The sequence below is a fragment of the Pleurodeles waltl genome, chromosome 3_1 (genome assembly GCF_031143425.1).
Source record: "Pleurodeles waltl isolate 20211129_DDA chromosome 3_1, aPleWal1.hap1.20221129, whole genome shotgun sequence".
In the NCBI taxonomy this organism is placed as follows: Eukaryota; Metazoa; Chordata; class Amphibia; order Caudata; family Salamandridae; genus Pleurodeles; species Pleurodeles waltl.
Window position 1 is genome coordinate 1,633,719,556 of NC_090440.1, and position 19,744 is coordinate 1,633,739,299.

The 19,744-nt window shown below is 46.4% G+C and overlaps 1 protein-coding gene across 4 annotated transcripts in view; it reads left to right on the forward strand.

The window, feature by feature from the left end:
- UBR3 (ubiquitin protein ligase E3 component n-recognin 3) overlaps nucleotides 1–19,744 on the forward strand; it is a 1,605,611-nt gene that overhangs the window by 1,559,547 nt on the left and 26,320 nt on the right. For all 4 annotated transcript variants that reach the window (XM_069225311.1, XM_069225312.1, XM_069225313.1 and 1 more), the window contains one exon: nucleotides 1,618–1,757. In XM_069225311.1, the coding sequence (XP_069081412.1) occupies nucleotides 1,618–1,757 (140 nt within the window). The remainder of the gene's footprint in view (nucleotides 1–1,617; nucleotides 1,758–19,744) is intronic.

Consider the following 19,744-nt stretch of genomic DNA (forward strand, 5'->3'; position numbering starts at 1 on the left):
CAAACTTTTATTTAAATGTACAGGTGGCTTGTAGGAAATGTGGCCTACTTGGAGCTGATGATATTTATCTGTTTTGTCTTGCTCTCAGATGTCGGGTTTCTGGTTCGAGATTTTTGAAGTTATGGCTAATGTGTTAAAGCTACAGCTTAGGGTTACCCCTGCATTAATTTTACTTGGTTGCTCTCTAGAGCTACAAAACCTGCCTAGGCCCAATAGACACCTACTATTCTACTTGATATTGTTGGGTAGGCGGGAGATATGTCGATATTGGATCCCCCCTATCCCACCCACTTGATCAGAATGGGTGTCTGCAGTAACAAAAATGTGCAAGTTAGATCTTAGTCGATCTGGGGCAAAAAATACACAAAATGTATGGCAACCATGGGTAAACTGGGTGGATCAGAGCGCTCTCCCTTTGGTTTAGTGTCCGATGATTATCTCTTTTATAGGGGATAAAGATACCTTGTGTCTTTATCCCCCTTAGACTTCCCATAATGATTGCTTGGACTCGTCCAGGATACACTGGAATATGGACCTGGCCTAAATCACAATGGAAGTATATAAAATAAATGAGGACACAAAAAAACAAAACAGGACTAGACCAGGAACCCAAGGGTGGATTATAGAAGAGGAGGACGTGCAAAAGAAGCGGACAGAGTCCAGTCCACGATGGAGTATCCAGACAGGGCAGAAGCAACTACGCACCCTTCTGTGGATGAAGATCTGGGTTGACAAGGGAAGATGAAGATCTGCTGTGGAGTCCAGGAGCTGCAGAGAAGTCCTTGGAGCCGTGCAGATGATATCCCACGTCGGTCACCGGGTCGCAGTCGATCATTGGTCAGGAGGACCACCAACAAGCCTCGGCAAATGCAAGTTGGAACAAAAAAAGAGTTGCAGGGCTAAAGAGGACCAGCAAGTTCCAGGGGACTCGATCCTTGGAGGGGAGCCTGGGCTGACCCTCAGCAGTCAGGAGAGTCAGCAGAGGAATCAGGAGTTAGAAGTATCCATCAGACGAGCTAGATACTTACCTTTGGTAACCCTCTTTCTGTTTGATTCTCTTTCTAACCGCACATTCCTCACTGCCCTCATAGCTCCACATTATGTGGAGTGCTCTCTTTTCACCATCTAAAAAGATCCATAATGAGAGATCTGCACAATGGTATGACAGTTGTTTTGTACTCCGCATCCAAGTGTGCAGAAACAGTCAAACAAGAAATTGATGTCCGCACATAGGGTTGGAGCTTATATGCGGCTAAGCTCCATCACTTTCAGGGTGGAACAAAGCATGCGCAGAGTCACCTAGCAGTGCACTGGAGCACTGTTGCGAAAGGTTTCTGGATCCAGTTTGGTACATTGGGAATATTTCAGAGTTGAGGATTTTTTATTTAGGTAGTGTATCCACCAGAAACAATGTTAATGAAGGGTAGTAACTTGTTCTTTAGCAATATTCAAGTTTATTACACATCTTTGCACTTTATAACTAATTGATGCAAAATGTATGTATTTTTAGAAATTTGTTAAATCCATTTTCTAAACTAGTGAATTTCAGATGCTTGTGCATTCTAGTATATTTTCCATGAAACATTGTTTTTTGCTCTTCTCTCTGATCTTGTTTAGCACTCTCAAAACTGTGGTGCAGGGACTGGAATCTTTCTGTTAATCAATGCGTCTGTCATCATCATCATTCGTGGCCATCGTTTCTGCCTTTGGGGTTCCGTTTATTTAGATGCTCATGGTGAAGAAGACCGAGACCTCAGGTACAGTTCTGCACTATGAATATAGGCATACTCCTGTATGTTTTTACACGCATGCCAGACTGTTTCCAATGAAAAGAACAGAGGGGAGAAAACCTATACAATATCAGTTCATGTCTTTTGTGTAGCGGGCAGACTTTTCTCTTTCAACAGAATGCACATGGTACTGCTGAATTAAAGATGAACCTGCGTACATTCTACTATTTACTTATTGCCATCTTCTTTCTGTTTTCAGTTAACATTAATTAAAGCCTGCTTGTCATGTGGGAAAGGGAGTCCTGAGAAAAATGCACTGTGTGAAGCAGGGACAAGGATAAATTGATGAGCATTCCCTATAGACACAAGTATTACTTATTGGACTGTATTGAAGTCTGGTTTTTGCAAGCTGTCATTTGCTGCAGAGCAATATCTTCTACTTTGGGGTCAAACCTGCAAAAGGATATCTGATTAGGTTTGGAAAGTCCTGTCGGTGTGCACATCATAGTGGTGTTACTAAAAGAATTTAAGGCCAGTGAGGTGCTATTCCTTGACAGTCATGATATGATTTTTAGGTATCCAATAGTCAGTCACTGCGTGTCAAGGGTAGCTCTTTTAATCAGTGGTGGATGATAACTATAGCCTTGCTCCAGAAAGTGGTCCTCTTACATGTGATTTCTATATAATTTTTATACATTGATAAATGTGCATATTGGACTATTCTGGTGCATTGTATGGAGGGGGCCGTCAGGGGTGGGCTGTTTCTGTTAAATTAGTTTTGGTGTGCGGCTGGCTGATCAGCAGTGAATAGTTTATGAGAGGATCGTCTTCTCAGGTCCAGTGTCTGAGAAACTTAAGTTGGGGATTGAAGTATGCTGACATAGGAAAGTGTTTAATGTACTTATTGCTTCATCTCCAGTTCTGCAGCGAGCACTGACATAAATGGAATTTCATTGGATTCTAGAAAGCTGTGGAGAGGTCTTCAGGAATGGTCTCCAAGAAACATTATCACTGTGATTGAAACTAATTGAGGCAGGAAATGGTTTGGTTATAAACATAAAGAGGGATCACATCCAGCTAAACTATTTTACCTATGTACAAATCATATTTCAAATGCTTGATGAGTTTACATGTTTTACTCTCCCCTGAATAAAGGACTATTTGAGGGAAGCCCCACCTGCTTCCTGTCACCAAGAACAAGTCTGCCAAAGATGCACAGCTTGCCCTTTCATTCATGTCACTCTAGTTTGGTACTTCAGGGAAAGTAGTTGACCCCAACATCTTTAAAGTAATAGTCATTGCTACTTTCAATTAAGCTGCACAGATGGTCAGGTTTTCTATCTCTCTGACCGGCTTGATAGTTCTGGTGGATATTTCTCCCCAATGTTTTCTCACCTTATGAATTTCCTTCCCCGCCAGACTAAATCTGAATACTTTCTGCCCAAGAGCAACTCTCCAGCGCTGCAGCTGGCATCATGCAGCCTCAATCACGACTCTGCCCTTCCTGATGTGATCACTTAAAAGTTGTACCAGTTTCAGTTTTTTTTCATGACTTATCAATGCAGGTCAAATGCTCTTCACTGTCCTTCATTGATGAAATTCCTCAGTTTTTTACAGTGACTATGTTGGATGCCTTCTGAGATTGTCAGGTTTAATCCCTCCTTCAGATTTTGTATACTGATGCCCTTGTTGGATCTGCATGATATCTGCATGTTGTGTCAATGATCATCAGAACACTGCCCCTTGACTGTGACTCTGTTCATTGAAGTACTCAAAGGTCATTGAACAAGAGGTCAAGCTATGTATGGTTACATCAAGGAGGAGGACTTCAACCTATTACCTTAAGGGAAATCTGCTGACAGAGAACGATCTCTTACAAAAAGTGTGAAGTAAAACATAAAAAGGACAAATCTTCCTTGAGTAAATGGCCCCACTCCCAGGACCATTCAGAGTTGTGAACACCATTCCAAACTCCTAGCTATTCCTCACAGCCGATTGTGAAATTGAAAAAGATGAAGCCGGAATTTTTGACTTCATCCACCAACCCTACCCAAGTCAGGACCGTCTGAAAGGCCTGCTGGATATCTTCAGGACTTACTATCCTGACATGTATTACTGTCTGGGATACTCCCAAAGGCTTGACAAACTTCTGGGGGTTCGGCAGTCTCAATGGCTATGGCACGGATGGCACTAGACTCCATACTTGCTCAGGCTCTGACCTTGGTGCGCTTCTCATGAACACAGGGCTGTCCAAGTTATCAATCCTCAAGCACTTGGCTCCACCTGACACATGACACCAGCACTGCCCTGACACCCTCCAGTCTACCCTTCCTGTCCTTACCACCATACTGCCGTCCTGTCCTGATATTGCGAGATGGAGATGGTAATTTGTTTCTTGCTTAATGAATGGTCCATAGAGGTAGTGCTTGTGGAGGGACGGGGCGCACAGTATTAGTTGCTTTACATTTTGGTCCAGAAGTAGGATGGAGGGCATGAGACTCTTCCTAGCATTTAGCCTCGTAAACCTTTTTATTCTCCTTGACAAGTTCAAGAGGTTGGCCCTCAACACTGGGTATCATCATATGTCATTGGACCTCTAGGACGCCTACTTTCAACTGCTGATTCTTCCTGCTCACATGCAGTACCTCATGTTTACCATGGTGTTTCAGCACTATCAGCTCCAAGCTCTTCTGTTTGGGAATGCAGGTTTTATCCAGTGTAATGGCTTTTGGTGGGGTGGCTGCTTCTCTGCTGTGCTCAACAGTCAATGTATTGCCATACCTGGACTACTGGCTGATGAAGGCAAAGTCCCTTGCACTGGTTACAGAACACCTCCAGTGCCCCATGACCATTCTTCGTGACTAACCTTCATGATCAGTATCCACAAGTCCTATCTCACCCATACACAGGGCTGGTTTTCATAGGAATGGAGCTACAAAAGACCCACATGAAGGCCCTTTCCTCCTCTAAGGATTGCAGATATTTAGCATATGATTCTGATATTTTAGGCTCAGATACCTAGTGCAGTTCTTCAAGCGATGCACCAGTTAGGCCTGATGGTCTTGTTCATTCTTATGTTGCTATATGCTAAATAGTGGATGAGAGCCCTTCAGTAGTACACAAGGAAGCAGTGGGTCCAGTGTCAGAGGAGCCTCTTGGGTCATGTACAGATTTTCGATTCTCTCCTCCCATATCTGCACCCACTGGTGTCCCTCCAACCTGTGCATGTGTCTTCCCTTCAGTCCTCCACAGTTGCTGGCTACTGTAATTACATACACCTCTTTTTTTTTGCGCTGGAGTGGGGCCTACATTCTGCGTCAGAGGACCAACAACACATAATTAAATTAGCTATGAAGGCTTTTCACCTTTCCAACTCGAGTGCTGTGCAAGTTCTTTCAGGCAAAATCACCACAACCCATTACATCAACAGGCAGGGCAGTGTGTGGTTATGGACCATGTGTGGTCTGACAGTGGACATGGAGCTCAGCAATGGGACATTTGCCCTGTAGCAGCACACCTCAGAAGCAGCCTTAATGTGAGAGCGGATGCTTGGTGTTACCTCTACTTGGAGAACCGCAAGTGGGAACTTCATCCGAAGTAACAGAAAAGATCACTTCCAGATTGGGGTTTCCATGGATGGAATTTTTCACCATAGCTCAAATTGCCTTTGGTTTGTGCTGTAGGCTTCCCTCTTATTGTACTTTGGGAGATAGCTTCAGGTATCGCATTCCCACTCTTTCCTCTCTTCTGTAGTGTACGTCTGAGTTTGAGGCATGTGTGGCGGTGGATAGACATGCTTTGTGTGCTCCTGCCATCTAGTGTTGGGTGTGTGCAGGTTGGTTTTCTTCAAAAAAGTCTTTGAGTCAAGAGTTAGAGTGCATCTTCCTTCTCTGTGATACAGCACAGGGGCATCAACTCCAGGTTGTTTTCTCTCTGCCGTCGGGTTCAGACTTTTGTGCTAATGCTGTGGTTCCAGACCGTTTCAATTCCCGATTTACTCTCATCTGTATTGTTTTCGATTGCGCTTTCTTACTTTGCGTATAAAGGAGTAGCTACACCAATCGTTGGGTTAACGTGCCTCGACCACGGCCCTTTAGTGCCTCGCCCTCCAGGGCTATCTTTATCAGTCTTCCACATTTTCTCCAGAGAATGCCCTGCTGGGGATGAAACAGACGCCCTTCACGTTCAGCCCTCCCTGTCACGCGCAATATCCCCAAACAGAGTTATATCAAGTGTCAAGCCTGCAGCCTGTCTCTGTTTCCAGACCATAGGGAGGCGGATTGCGAGGCTTTTTGATCTTTCCTTTCCTAGAAATCTTTATGAGATTGTCGAGCACGTCATCTCAAAATGCATAGGAGAAGCGTCGAAGAAACTCCCAACTTCTTCAACTATGAAGACCTCTGTGATGAGGGAGAACAACACCTGGAGGCATCCATTGCAGAGTAAGAGGCATTTTCTTCAGAGGGCAGTTCCTACTCTGATCTAGAAGTAGACCTGGAGATGCAAGACATTACGCCGGCTTAATAGTCCGTGAGTGTAGGTTGTCATCTACCTCTACCCGTGTTGAACACACACAAAAAAACACACAACACGCTCTGGTCAAGAGACCCTTGGCCCACCACTGCCCTCTGGCCATGGTCGGCACTGAGTAATCCCTTCCAAGGCCCTGCCCTCAAGCTTGGCACTGAAACACCAACCAAGGCCAAAACCTACGGCATCAAGCACCTCGGTGCCGAGCTGACCGTCGACTTCCTCCCCATTGACTTTGAGTGGAACTTCGGCGCCGAAACACAAACATAGCTCAGACCCGAAAGCTTCAAAGCCAGCTCTGAAACCTCATTCTGGCAAGACAGTCAAGCCTATCCTTCACAAACTGCAGGAGAAGTTGGATGTTCAGCACAAGCAAATAAAATTCAGCCCCGTACTGGTGGTATCCTTGCAAAGCCTTCGGCCAAGATTCTTATACCACCCAAAAGAGAGATTTCTTTCCAGGAGGCTCGGGACTCTCCAAAACTAACGAAACAAGGGAAGAAATCACAATAAAGCAACCATTCCCTTGCCGCTTCCACCACCCTCATCACCACCACTGCCTCTACCTCCCCCACATCCACCGCCACCACCACTTTCATTGTCTCCACCACACTCTCATGGAGAGCCACTAGATATTCCCCCTCAGAAATCCCGCCAGTCTTATACAGGCAGCCACAATGAAGGCCATGACGCCACCACACACTGACCCTTTGGACACCTATGATGTAGACACTCCAGGTGACACAGACCCGGACCTATATCCAGCCTTCCCCTTATGATGATTCTAAAGCTTAGCAGCAATTGGTAGGGTTGCAGCATTTCATGATGTACAACTTCACAAGGAACCTTGAGAGGAGGATTTCCTCTTTGAGACTTTCAGCTACACTAACGTCCATCCAATACTTACCCATGCCAAAAGGCGTGTGTTATACCATTCTCAAGATATTCTTAGAGGCAGTCAAGGCTAGAGTGATCACACCTAGGGTCAATAAAAAATACAAGCCCTCCCTATTGGGTCCTATATGTATTAGAGGGCAAGTACCACCTGACTCGCTCGTGATTACAACTGCTCACAAGTGAGCCAGTATGTAAGCTAGCAGAGAAGCCCCGCCACCTGATAAAGAAAGTAAATTTATTGATGCGGCAGGAAAGAGGGTTGCAGCACAATCCACCAATCACTGGTACATTGCCAACTCAATGGGTCTGCTTGCTAGATACGACTCTGTATAGAGGAATGAAATGGAGGACCTCCTACCATATCTCTCAGATGAGCACGAAAGTGGAAACAAGAGCTTGTGTCAGAATGCAAGCTAATATCAAACACCTCCGTATGCTGTGCTTTGGACGCTGCTGATACGGCAGTCCTAGGTATCAACAGTAGCATCCTACTTAGGTGTCACATATGGCTGCATATAACTGGTTTCAAACCAGAGGTGCAAAAGTCTACTTAATGTCCTGTTTCACAAGGAGCATCTCGTTGGTCCCTAAGTCGACCAGACCTTAGAGAAAATTAAAAAAGTCCCTGAGATGGCAAAATCAACGGAGGCCCTTCAAACATCTACTCCCTGTGGCTCTTTTGGCCGCTCTAGTTTTCGTGGAGGCTCCAAAGCCACCTCTTCAGAGCCTCCACTTCGTATCAATGCAGTCAAAGTTCAAAGAGGTTACTTTAGAGGCTCATACATGGGCAAAAATGCCAAAAGTGCTTCCCCATGTGATGGAACATCCACCACTAAATAATGACTCCCCCCACTTCCCCACCCCAATCCTACAACACCTGTTGGGGGTCGAACACAGGATTTTCTACCCACATGGCAAACAAGAACATCTGTTCAGTAGGTGTTGGATATTATCCAACATGGTTATTGACTGGAGCTCACTGCTTCACCTCCCAACATTCCACCTTGAACTCACCGACTATCTCTGGAACACTAAACATTGCTGAAACAGGAAGTCCAAGTTCTCCTCCTCAAAGGAGCTATAGAACCCGTCCCTCTTCAACACCAAGGTCGAGAAGCATACTCCCTATAATTCGTAATACCCAAAAAGGATGGTTCCTTGCGGCCATTCCTAGATTTAAGGCCACTAAACAAATACATTGTGTCAGAGCACCTTCGAGGTGACTGCTGCACCTCAAATATTTTCCTAGTGTCTGGTGGTAGTGGCAGCCCATCTACGCAGATGAAAGATACACGTGCTTCCGTACTTGGACGATTAGCTTATCAAAGCCAATACTCTCCAACAGTGTCAACAGTACACTCAGATTACAATAGATCTGCTTCACCGCTTGGGATTTACCATCTACATTCCCAGGTCTCACCTACAACCTCTACAGATACAACTATATCTAGGGGCAATTCTAAACATGCAAATAGGGCTAGCCTACCCCAATTCTCAATTTCAAACAAATCAGCAGGTAACAGTGAGGACAGTAATGTACCTCCTAGGGCTGATGGTCTCCTATATCGCCATACTACCCCATGCCCAACTATACATGCGCCGGTTACAGTAATGTCTAGCTCAGCCGTGGTCTCAATTACAGTGACAATTAGAGGATCTAGTGTTGATAGATTGCCAAACTCATTACTCTCTGCAGTAGTGTAATACCAACAAAATGCTAGGGAGGCAGCCCTTTCACGACCCTTTTCCCGACATAACTGACAACAGATGCATCACTCACGGAATGGGGTGCACATTTGAAAGACCCAACAGTACAGGGTATATGGGACATCAAACACTGTGGTCTCCATATCAACACTCCTGAGCTTTAAGCTGTACACATAGCCTTAAAAGCTTTCCTTCCTCACCTCATTCAAAGGGTTGTCCTAGTCCGGACGGACAACATGACAGCCATGTACTGTCTACAAAAACAGGGAGTAGGACATGGTCTCTGCAACTACCACAGACCACATGGAGATGTGCATTACATCACAACATTCAACTGCTAGCAGAATATCTCCCAGGCATGGACAATGATTTTGCAGACTTGCTCAGTAGGATGCAGCAACAAGTCAATAAGTGGAAAGTCCACCCTGAAGTCCTCCTCCCATACTTCCAGAGATGGGGATTTCGTCAGCTAGACCTTTTCCTATCTGCAGAAAACGCAAAATGCCCAAACTTCACCTCCAGGTTCCCACACCCACTATTCAAGGGCAACGCAGTATGGATGAGTTGGTCAGGGATATTTGCCTATGCTTTTCCTCCTCTCCCTCTCCCATTATTTCTGGTTCGGAAGCTCAGGCAAACATCTCTCAGAATGATGCTAGTAGCTCCCTCCTGGGCTCGTCAACCCTGGTTCACAACACTACTAGACCTCTCTGTACTTCCCCACAGTAAGCTCCCAAACCAGACCTTCACACTTGGAACCATAGAGAACTCCAACATCCAGATCCTAAAACTCTTAGAGTTTGGTGACCTTAATCTGCCACCTGAATGTATGAACATTCTTAAAGAAGTTGGTAGACCTAGCACTAGAGCTTGCTATGCATCAAAATGGAAAAGGTTTGTCTGCTATGTAATTCAGAACACTTTAACCCTTTCAAAGCCAGAGTTTAAGACACTGTCTGTTACTTGCTCCACTTACTGAAAGCTGGTTGGCTTTCACATCCATAAGATTACATCTTGTTTCAGTACAGAATAGGCAACATGTCTCATTCTTCAAACTTCAAATATCAGTCATCAAAGCCTTCAGGGAGGGGCTCAAACGAGGTATTCCACCATGGTTTCCACCTGCACCCTCATGGAACCTTAATGTTGTTATTACATGACTTATGGTTCCTCCGTTTCAACCCCTACACACATGCCCCCTTCAGTTCCTCTTATAGAAAGTGGCATTTTTTGTCTCTGTCACCTCAATTAGGCGTCTTGGTGAGTTCCAGGCTTTAACCCTGTAATATCCTTTCTTCCAGCTACACAGAGGCAGAGTGTTTCTCCGCACCAACCCTAAATTTCTCCCTAAATTTTTTTTTCCCATTTTCACCTCAATCAATCAAGTTACCATTTTTTCCCCACAACCAGATTCAGTGGCAGATGGAGCACTCCATACGTTAGATGTAAAAAGAGTCCATAGGTTCTACATTAATAGAACTAACTCTTTCAGGGAAACAAAGCAACTATTTGTTGCTTTTTCCCCTCCACATTAATGAAACCCTATTTCCTAATCAGGCATAGCCAAATGGATAGTTAAATGCATTTCAACATTTTATGCTAAAGCCAAGAGAACTTTACCTCTACCTCAGAGAGAACACTCCACTAGGAAGAAAGGAGAATCCATGCCGTTTCTAGGAAACACCCCAATAGCTGACTTATGTAATGCAGCTACATGGTGCACACCACACCCCCACAAAACATTATTGTGTGAATGTTTTAGCACGCCAACAAGCCAATGTATGTCAGGCAGTGCTATGCACACTATTTCAAACAACTGCAACAACCACAGGTTAGCCACCGCTTCTGAGGGGGAATGCTTTACAGTCTATGCAAGCATGTGTATCTACAGTCACACATGCCTCAAATGGAATATGTTACTTCCCCTGCAAGCATTTGTTCGTGGTACATAATGCTGTAGATTAACATGTGCCAGCCCTCCTGTCCGGACACCTGTGGCCATTGCAATGTTTCACTCTTTTTCACATGGACATCTCATTACTTACACTTAGTCTACACTCCATTCTCACCGACTGCGGGAAAACAATCTAATAATGGTGTTGATGCCTGTAGGAAGTTGGCTCTGTATATACTATCTCAAAGTGAGAGATAGTGTGCACAGAGTCCAAGGGCTCCCCTTAGTGGTTGATAGTGGCAAACTTAGATAATACCACTGCTCTATTTTGTGGTAGTGTGGTCGAGCAGTAGGCTTATCAGAGGGTAGTGTTAAGCATTTGTTGTACACACAGTCAATAAATGAGGAACACACACTCAAAGACTTAACTCCAGGCCGATAGTTTTTATATAGAAAAATCTTTTCTTAATTTATTTTAAAACCACAAGATTCAAGATTTGAGGTAAGTACATAAAATGCAAGGTACTTCACTGAGGTAAGTATAGAACTTTGATTTAAAACGTTAGTATACACAGTGTTGGTTAAAATGGCAAATAGCTATTTTAAAAGTGGACACAGTGCAAAAATCAACAGTTCCTTGGAGAGGTAAGTTTGGTTAGTTTTTGCAGGTAAGTAAAGCACTTACACAGTCAGTCTCCTGGGCATAGGCAGCCCACCGTTGGGGGTTCAAGGCAACCCTAAATCCACAGCACCAGCAACACAGGGCTGGTCAGGTGCAGAGGTCAAAGGAGGGCCCAAAACACATAAGCGCCTATGAAGAACAGGGGTGCTCCGGTCATAGTCTGCTTACAGGTAACTACCTGCATCCTCGGGGAGCAGACCAGGGGGGTTTTGTAGAGCACTGGGGGGGGGGGGGGGACACACAGGCACACAAAACACACCCTCAGCTGCACAGGGGCGGCCGGGTGCAGGGTGCAGTGTGCAAAGTAGGCGTCGGGTTTGCTATAGAAAGCAATAGACGGACCCGGGAGTCACTTAGGCGATGCAGGCAGGGCACAGGGGGTCTGCTACTTTACCAGGCAATCGCGGTAAGGGGGAGCCTCTGGATCCTCCATGCAGGCGTCACTGTGGGGGTGTAGAGAGGTCGACTCAGGGTGGCCACATCGTTTGGGTCGCCTGGGAGTCCTCTCTGCGGTGTTGGTTGTCCTGGACTCAAGCCGGGGGCGTCAGGTGCAGAATGTGAAGACTCACGCTTCTGGCGGGAAGTGATAGTCTCTTTAAAAGTTGTTTCAAAGTTGCAAAGTTGTTACAGTTTCTGAACAGTGCCGCAGTTCTCGGGAGGTTCTTGGTTCTTTAGGTGCAGGGCAGTCCTCTGAGGTCGCTGGTCCCGCTGGATGCATCGCTGTGCAGGTTATTTGAGTCTGGAGACAGGCCGGTAGGACTGGGACCAAGTCTGTTGTCGTCTCTGCGGGGCTTTCAGGTCAGCAGTCCTCCTTGTTGTAGGTTACAGGAATCTGATATCCTGGGTTCAGGGTCGCCCCTAAATACTGAATTTAGGGGTGTGTTTAGGTCTGGGGGCAGTAGTCAATGGCTACTGTCCTTGAGGGTGGCTACACCCTCCTTGTGCCTCCTCCCTGAAGGGAGGGGGGCACATCCCTATTCCTATTGGGGGAATCCTCCAAAACCAAGATGGAGGATTTCTAAAGGCAGGGGTCACCTCAGCTCAGGGCACCTTAGGGGCTGTCCTGACTGGTTGGTGACTCCACCTTGTTTTTCTCATGATCTCCTCTGGACTTGATGCCAAAAGTGGGGGCTGTGTCCAGGGGGCGGGCATCTCCACTAATGTCAACATCAGGGCAGTGCGCGCTCTACAGGCGACTAGAATGCAAAAAAACAGCACTCTCAAGATAACTTAATTCATGCATTGTGCTGATATGCTGTTGTTTAACCTTTTGCATTGCAGAGTTTAATCCTGAAGACTTATGTTCAAGGTGCATATAAATGTTCATTTGCAATGTACTGCTGCAGGGTTTCACTGTGTCAGGATGTGGTCCCTTTCCAGGGCCTTCTAGAAGCTTTCCCTGCAGCATGCCTGGGTGTGGTTTGTGGGCTGGGCCAAGACTCTATATAAGGGAGCCAGCCCAGCTCCACATGTTCACTATTCACTATCCCGGTGCAGAGCAGCAGCAACTTCCTGAGCTCCTGTTCCGGAGGCCTACTTTGGTCTTCCAGGCCTTGCCCTTTCACTTTGCTCGGTGATTCTTGATCAGGGCGGTAAGACGGAGGTTGGGCTGGGCCCCCGATTCCGTTCTCTAAGGATTTCGAGTTCTTGGGCCTAATTAGCATGATAAAACTATTTTGCTTTCATGCGTGTGAATGTGCGCTTAATGTTTAATGGTATTTTACATGCTGGCATTCGAATCGGCAAGACGCACGATTCTTTTCTCAAGTCCAAATCTTGATATTCATTGTGCGCTACCATTTTATGGCATTTACAAGGTAACATTCGAATCAGCAAGACGCGCAATTCATTTCTCATGCTTATTTCATGTTATTCATTGTACGCTACCATTTCTTGGCATTCATATGGTGGTATTCAAATCGGCAAGACGCGCAATTCATTTCTTGTGCTTAGTTCATGATATTCAGTGTGCGCTACCATTTCTTGGCATTCACATGGTGGCCTTCGAATCGGCAAGACGCGCTATTCATTTCTTCTACTAAATTCATGATATTCAGTGTGCGCTACCATTTCTTGGCATTCACATGGTGGCCTTCGAATTGGCAAGACGTGCAATTAATTTCTTGTGCTTAGTTCATGATATTCGGTGTGCGCTACCATTTCTTGGCATTCACATGGTGGCCTTTGAATCGGCAAGACGTGCGATTCATTTCTTGTGTTTAATTCAGGATATTCATTATGTGTTACCATTTTATGGCATTTCCGTGGTGACATTGGAATCAGCAGAACGCGCAATTCATTTCTTGTGTTAAAATCACAAAGTTCATTGTGCGCTACCACTTCATGGCATTTACTTCGTGGTTTTTTAATCGGCAAAACGCGAGATTCATTTCTCGTGTCTAATTCATGTTACTCCTTGTGCACAATCATTTCATGGCAGTTACAAACCTTTGTGGAAATCTGTAATGTACGCAATTCATGTTTCTGCATTTTAAGAAAACTAAAGTGTTTTAAAATTCTAGATGTTATATTGTATGTGCATAACAAGTCTCTCAAGTACAATTCACAATCATTCAGATTATTTTCTTGTCCTCATGCCAAAGTATATGCTTGAATTTGAAAGCGTAGTTCTAGACAATTCTGATGTTTCTAATTCATGTGGAACATTTCATTGAGTGATTTATTAGAAAGTTGTATTAATCTTTCTTGATTCCCTCACATGTATTCAAACATTTTTGAGGCCTTGGTATTTAAATCCATGCTTAAGTTATCCATGTTTCCATTATGACAATGCTTAGAGTCATAACCTAGTAATGATTAGTATGATATAATCTTGATATTGTGTGTTCTAACCTTTTTGCTTCCTACAGGTGTCCTTCCCAGCTGTTCCCTACCTAATCCCCTTTTCCCCACTTGGACTCTCTTAGACTGTGGCATTCTAATCAGAGTATTGGAGCTGTCTTGTGGTGGATGTGTTTGGAACGTGCACAGACCCTGAGAATCTGGTGACTCTGACAACTAGCTGGAGTGCCCTGTGGCATTGTATCACGAAGCCTGAGCCTTTGAGGCTCACTGTTAGGTGTTACAGATCCTGCAGGGGGGAGGTGTTAAGCACCTTCACCCAGTGTAGGCTTTGTTTCTGGCCTCAGAGAGCACAAAGGCTCTCACCCCAGGGGGTCAGAAACTAATCTCAGTGACAGGCTGGCACAGACCAGTCAGTCCTTCACTGAAGGATTAGCTAAAATACAGGGGGCATCTTCTAAGATGCCCTCTGTGTGCATGTTTTAATAAATCCAGCACTGGCATCAGTGTGGGTTTATTATTCTGAGGAGTTTGATACCAAACTCCCCAGTATTCAGTTTAGCCATTATGGAGCTGTGGAGTTCGTTTTGACAAACTCCCTGACCATATACTTAATATGGCCAAACTGTACCTACAATGTCTAAAAATAGACTTAGACACTGTAGGGGCATATTTCTCGTGCGGCTATGCCCTCACCTGTGGTATATTGCACCCTGCCTTAGGGCTATAAGGCCTGCTAGAGGGGTGGTGTGACTTACCTATGCCACAGGCAGTATTTTGTGTCCATGGGATCCTAAGGGGGATGCCATGTCGACTTTGCCTTTTTCTCCCCACCAACACACACAATCTGCAATGGCAGTGTGCATGTGTTATGTTCGGGGTTCCTTAGGGTGGCACAACACATGCTGCAGCCCTTACGGACCTTCCCTGGTCACAGGGCCCTTGGTACCACTTGTACCTTTTACAAGGTACTTATCTCTGTGCCAGGGATGTGCCAATTGTGGAAACAATAGTACATTTTTAATGGAAGAACACTGGTGCTGGGGCCTGGTTAGCAGGGTCCCAGCACACTTCTTAGTCAAGTCAGAATCAATAGCAGGCAAAAAGTGGGGGGTAACTGCAACAGGGAGCCATTTTCCTACAATGCCCATGCGCAGTATCACCGAGAAGGAAGAGTCACTCTACCTCGTGACTTGAAAGACTTCTTTGAAGATAAACAACCTGCACACATCTGATCCAACACTAATCCTCTGGTGTCCTCACTATGTAAGAGGGCCATGTCAAGGAAATGCATTGCAATTTTCCACTTTCATAGCCTAGAGTATACTCCCAGAGTGCCCTTCTCCCTGATGGAAATGTTTGCAATGCCTCTGAGGCGTCCAACTGTGAGTGAATAGTGGACCAGTAAGTTTGCAGCTGTGGGCAGTCCCACCAGCTATGTTTCATGCCAGCCTTGGGGTGCTAAGTTGGGGGTGAGACTCAGAGGCCCCAGGAAAAATGCATATCAGTTGGTTTGGCGATAAGTTTGCCAGAGAAAGAATGAAGTAGTGGATGAGCTTTAGGCGAGTATTGCGAGATACCATCAGCAGGCATACTAATGCCCACTCCCATTCCTTATCATTGAGCAATCTGCCAAACTCCACCTCCCAAAGCTCCAGAAAGGAGTGGAGTGATATCTGTGTATGTAGAAGTATGGCTTTAGTGAGTCATGTCATTAATTTGTGACCTGTGCCCATAGTGTTCATCATTTGTAGGAGCTGGTGTGTGACTGGTTCAGAAGCTTGGAATTGCCCAGATGTCCTCCATCACCGTTTTTAGGGAAGCAAAGTGAAGGAACTGGCTGGTCCTCAAGGAGCACATACTGCTCAGTCAGTCTCTCAAACCGTATACTTGGCACCCATCTGAGTAAAGATAATCTGTCCAGGCGATGCCTACATCCTCCCACCTCTGTAGCCACCTCCTGGTGAGGTAGCTCCTCTGAATAGGGCATCCGAGTGACAGAATTGCTGGAGCATACGGGAGAATGTGTCTGGTAAGGCGAAGTGGTCATGTCAGGCACGCAAGAACGCTATAAGAGTAGGGGTAAACTCTGGGGAGGATGTACTTGTGTGTGCAAGAGGTGAAGTAAACGTTTCATTCAAAAGGGATTGATTGTCCTTGTGTCTTCTAAATACCGGCCTGCCAGACAGTAGGAGAGCCATTGCAGTTGGGACGCCAGGTAATCACATTAAACATTAGGAACACAAAGGCCCCCCTGCTCTGGGGGAAGCTGGAGTTTTGCCAAGGCTGCCACCCTGTGCGAATTGGTCCAACATAGACCCCCGAAAAGGACTTTGTGGTCCAAAAATAGTGAACAAGTAAGTGAGAGTGGAAGGTTCGTATGTGACCCCCAGAAGAGCAGGAACAATAGTTTGGCAGTAGGTGTTTTCCACCTTTGGGCTAGCCGCACCCTTGTGGTGCGCCACTCATAGTGGACACTCAGGAAAGACTTCCACCATCTTGATTTTGGTGGAACTAGGTATTCTGGAACAAGCTTATGCCCACTTCCCATAGGAAGGGGTCGTATAGGGGGTGTAGTCACCCAGAGATTAAGTAGTGCATAGACTACTACTATACATTCCCCCTCAGCGCCCCTAATTTGAGTATTTAGGTGCCCCTGACACCTGAAGAATAGATTCATCTGATCCAAGAAGAAGAGGCAGAAGAAGTGAGAACTGTGGCCGACTGGTGGACTTTTGGTGCAAAACCCTGTCTGTCAACCTGCTTCTCTCCCAACAGTCTTGACATCCTGATTCTTCCTGCAGCTGTGGGTACTCCAAAAGCCTTGGAGGTTCTCCAGTACTGCGCCAGCCCGTCAGCATCGCCCTTGGAGTGGGGAAGCCACGCCAGGTACACCAATTCAGAAGACGTTCAGGAAGAGTTCACTGTGCTCCATGAAGGCAGTCCCATCTCCACACCAACTGCGAAGACACCAGGACAACCAGAGCCGTCCTGCACCAACACCTGGGGTACCGGACCCATTGCAGCATCCAAGGCGTGTTGAAAACCCGGATTCCAACATCACATCTGAAGACCAGCCATTGAGGGACCTCAGCAACACAGAGGACGTCATCCAGAGGAGTCTAGTTGCCTTATTCCCACTTTGGCAGGTCCATCAAATAACAGTGGGTGCCATGACACAGGCGCACCAATGAGAAATACCTGTTGCTTGTGAGAGCTCTGACTGCTTCTTCTGGCTCTATTGCATCCTGAGGGTCACACCGGACACCCTTCCATGGGTCAAATCCACAGGTCCTTGCTGGTCTTCCACAGTTCTGCATAACCCCTAACAGCTCTTTCGCATTTGCCTGTGCTTGTTGGTGGTCCTCCAGACTACTAACTCGTCTGCACACCAGTGAGGAACAGTTTGTAGGTGACTTTAAGGACTCCTCTGCAGCTCCTGGCTCACACAGCTGGACTTCATGCATCACCGACAGCCCGGATCTTCAGCTACAGAAGGGGGGGCATTGCCTCCTGCCCCACCTAGACACTCCTGCATTGACTGGACTCTGTCCCCTTCTTTTTCAGTTCCTCCTCTCCCGGAATCTGCCCTTGGGTTCCACCGGCCTAGTCCTGTTTCTGCATTTCTCTAACCACCAGGTCCATATGTTAGCCTGTGGGACGACTGGGTAACTGCAACCGGCCGCTGGGGATCTTCGAGGTACTTAACTTTTGGGGTTCCATTCTTCCCCAGCCCTTGGCTAATTACTCCATACATCCTTTCGCTTTCCATTTTTTTAGTATATGGGTTGCCCCCACCTCCCCATAGGCCCATTGCTAATTTATGCTTTTCCTCAGTACTTAGTAGTATATATTCTGTGTGTTTATTCCTCCAGAGGGAGGTATACCAATGGTAGTCTAGTTTGGTGTACCTATAATAAAATACTTTTATTTTTGCAAAACTGTGTGGTTCTTTTCATGTGTGATAGGTTACTGTGTGACTACTGTAGTATTGCAAATGCTTCACATGCCTTCTAGATAATTTTTGGCTGCTCACCACAGCTACCTTAGAGAGCCCTGGCTGTCTAGACACTGTAACACTATCTAATCGGGGTTGCCTGGACCTAGTATAAGGTGTAACACCATAGATGTCCACCAACACTGAGCCAGCTTTCTACAAGGGGTGCCCCTAAATACTAGATTTAGGGGCGTTACAGGGGCCAGAGGGTAGTACCCAATGGCGACTCTCCCTGAGGGTGGCTATACCCTTCCTGTGCCCACCCCCTTTGAGGGGTGGCACATTCCTACCCCTATTGGCTAATATCCTCCAGCGTAAGATGGTGGATTCTGCCAGGAGGGGTTCACCTCAGCTCTGAGCACCCTAAGGGGGGGTCCTAGCTGGGGTGGATACACCTCCTGGTGTTGATTAATTGTCCCGCCGGACCTGCTGCCAAAAGTGGGGCTTGGTCCATAGGAGGTGGGGGGGGACAACTTCCATTAGCTGGAGTGCCCTGAGGCAGGAGCATTTGAGGCTTACCGCCAAGTGTTAAGATTGTGCAGGGGGGTTGTGAAGCACCTCTCCATCCAGAGCAGGCTTTGTTCCTGACCCCAGAAAACACAAAGGCTCTCAACCCATGGGGTCAGGAACTTGTCTGTTAGTGGCAGGCTGGCACAGACCGGTCAGCCTTCCACTAAGGGGTTGGATGAAATACAGGGGCATCTCTAAGATGCCCTCTGTGTGCATTTTTAAATAAATCCAACACTGGCATCAGTGTGGGTTTATTGAGCGGAGAAGTTCGATACCAAACTTCCCAGTCTTCAGTAAAGCCATCATGGAGCTGTGGAGTTCGTAATGACAGCCTCCCAGCCAATGTTCTCTACAAGACCACACTGCACTCAGGACCGAGAGGAACCACCTACCAGTGCAGGAGTGACCAGCAGGTTGCCCTCATCCTAGCCAAGTCAGTGACTGGCCCGAGAAGCCCCCCCTATGCCCTGCCTTTATCGCCAGAGTGACCCCCGGGTCCCTCCATTGTTTTCTACGGCCAACCCGACACCTACTTTGCACACTGCACCCAGCCGCCCCTGTGCTGCTGAGGGTGTGTTTTGTGTTTGTGTGTGTTCCCCCCCCCCCCCCCCCCCCCCCAGTGCTCTTCAAACCCCCCTGGTCTGCTCCCCAAGGACGCAGGTACTTACCTGCTAGAAGACTGGAACCTGAGCACCCCTGTTCTCTATAAGCACCTATGTTTTTTGGGCCCTCCTTTGACCTCTGCACCTGACCGGCCCTGTGTTGCTGGTGCTGAGGGTTTGGGGTTGCCTTTAACCCCCAACGGTGGGCTGCCTATGCCCAGGAGACTGAACTTGTAAGTGCTTTATTTACCTGAAAAGCTAACCAATACTTACCTCCCCAAGGAACTGTTGATTTTTATACTGTGTCCACTTTTGAAATAGCTTATTGCCATTTTTACCAAAACTGTGTGTACTACTGTTTTAAATCAAAGTTCTATACTTACCTGTGTGAAG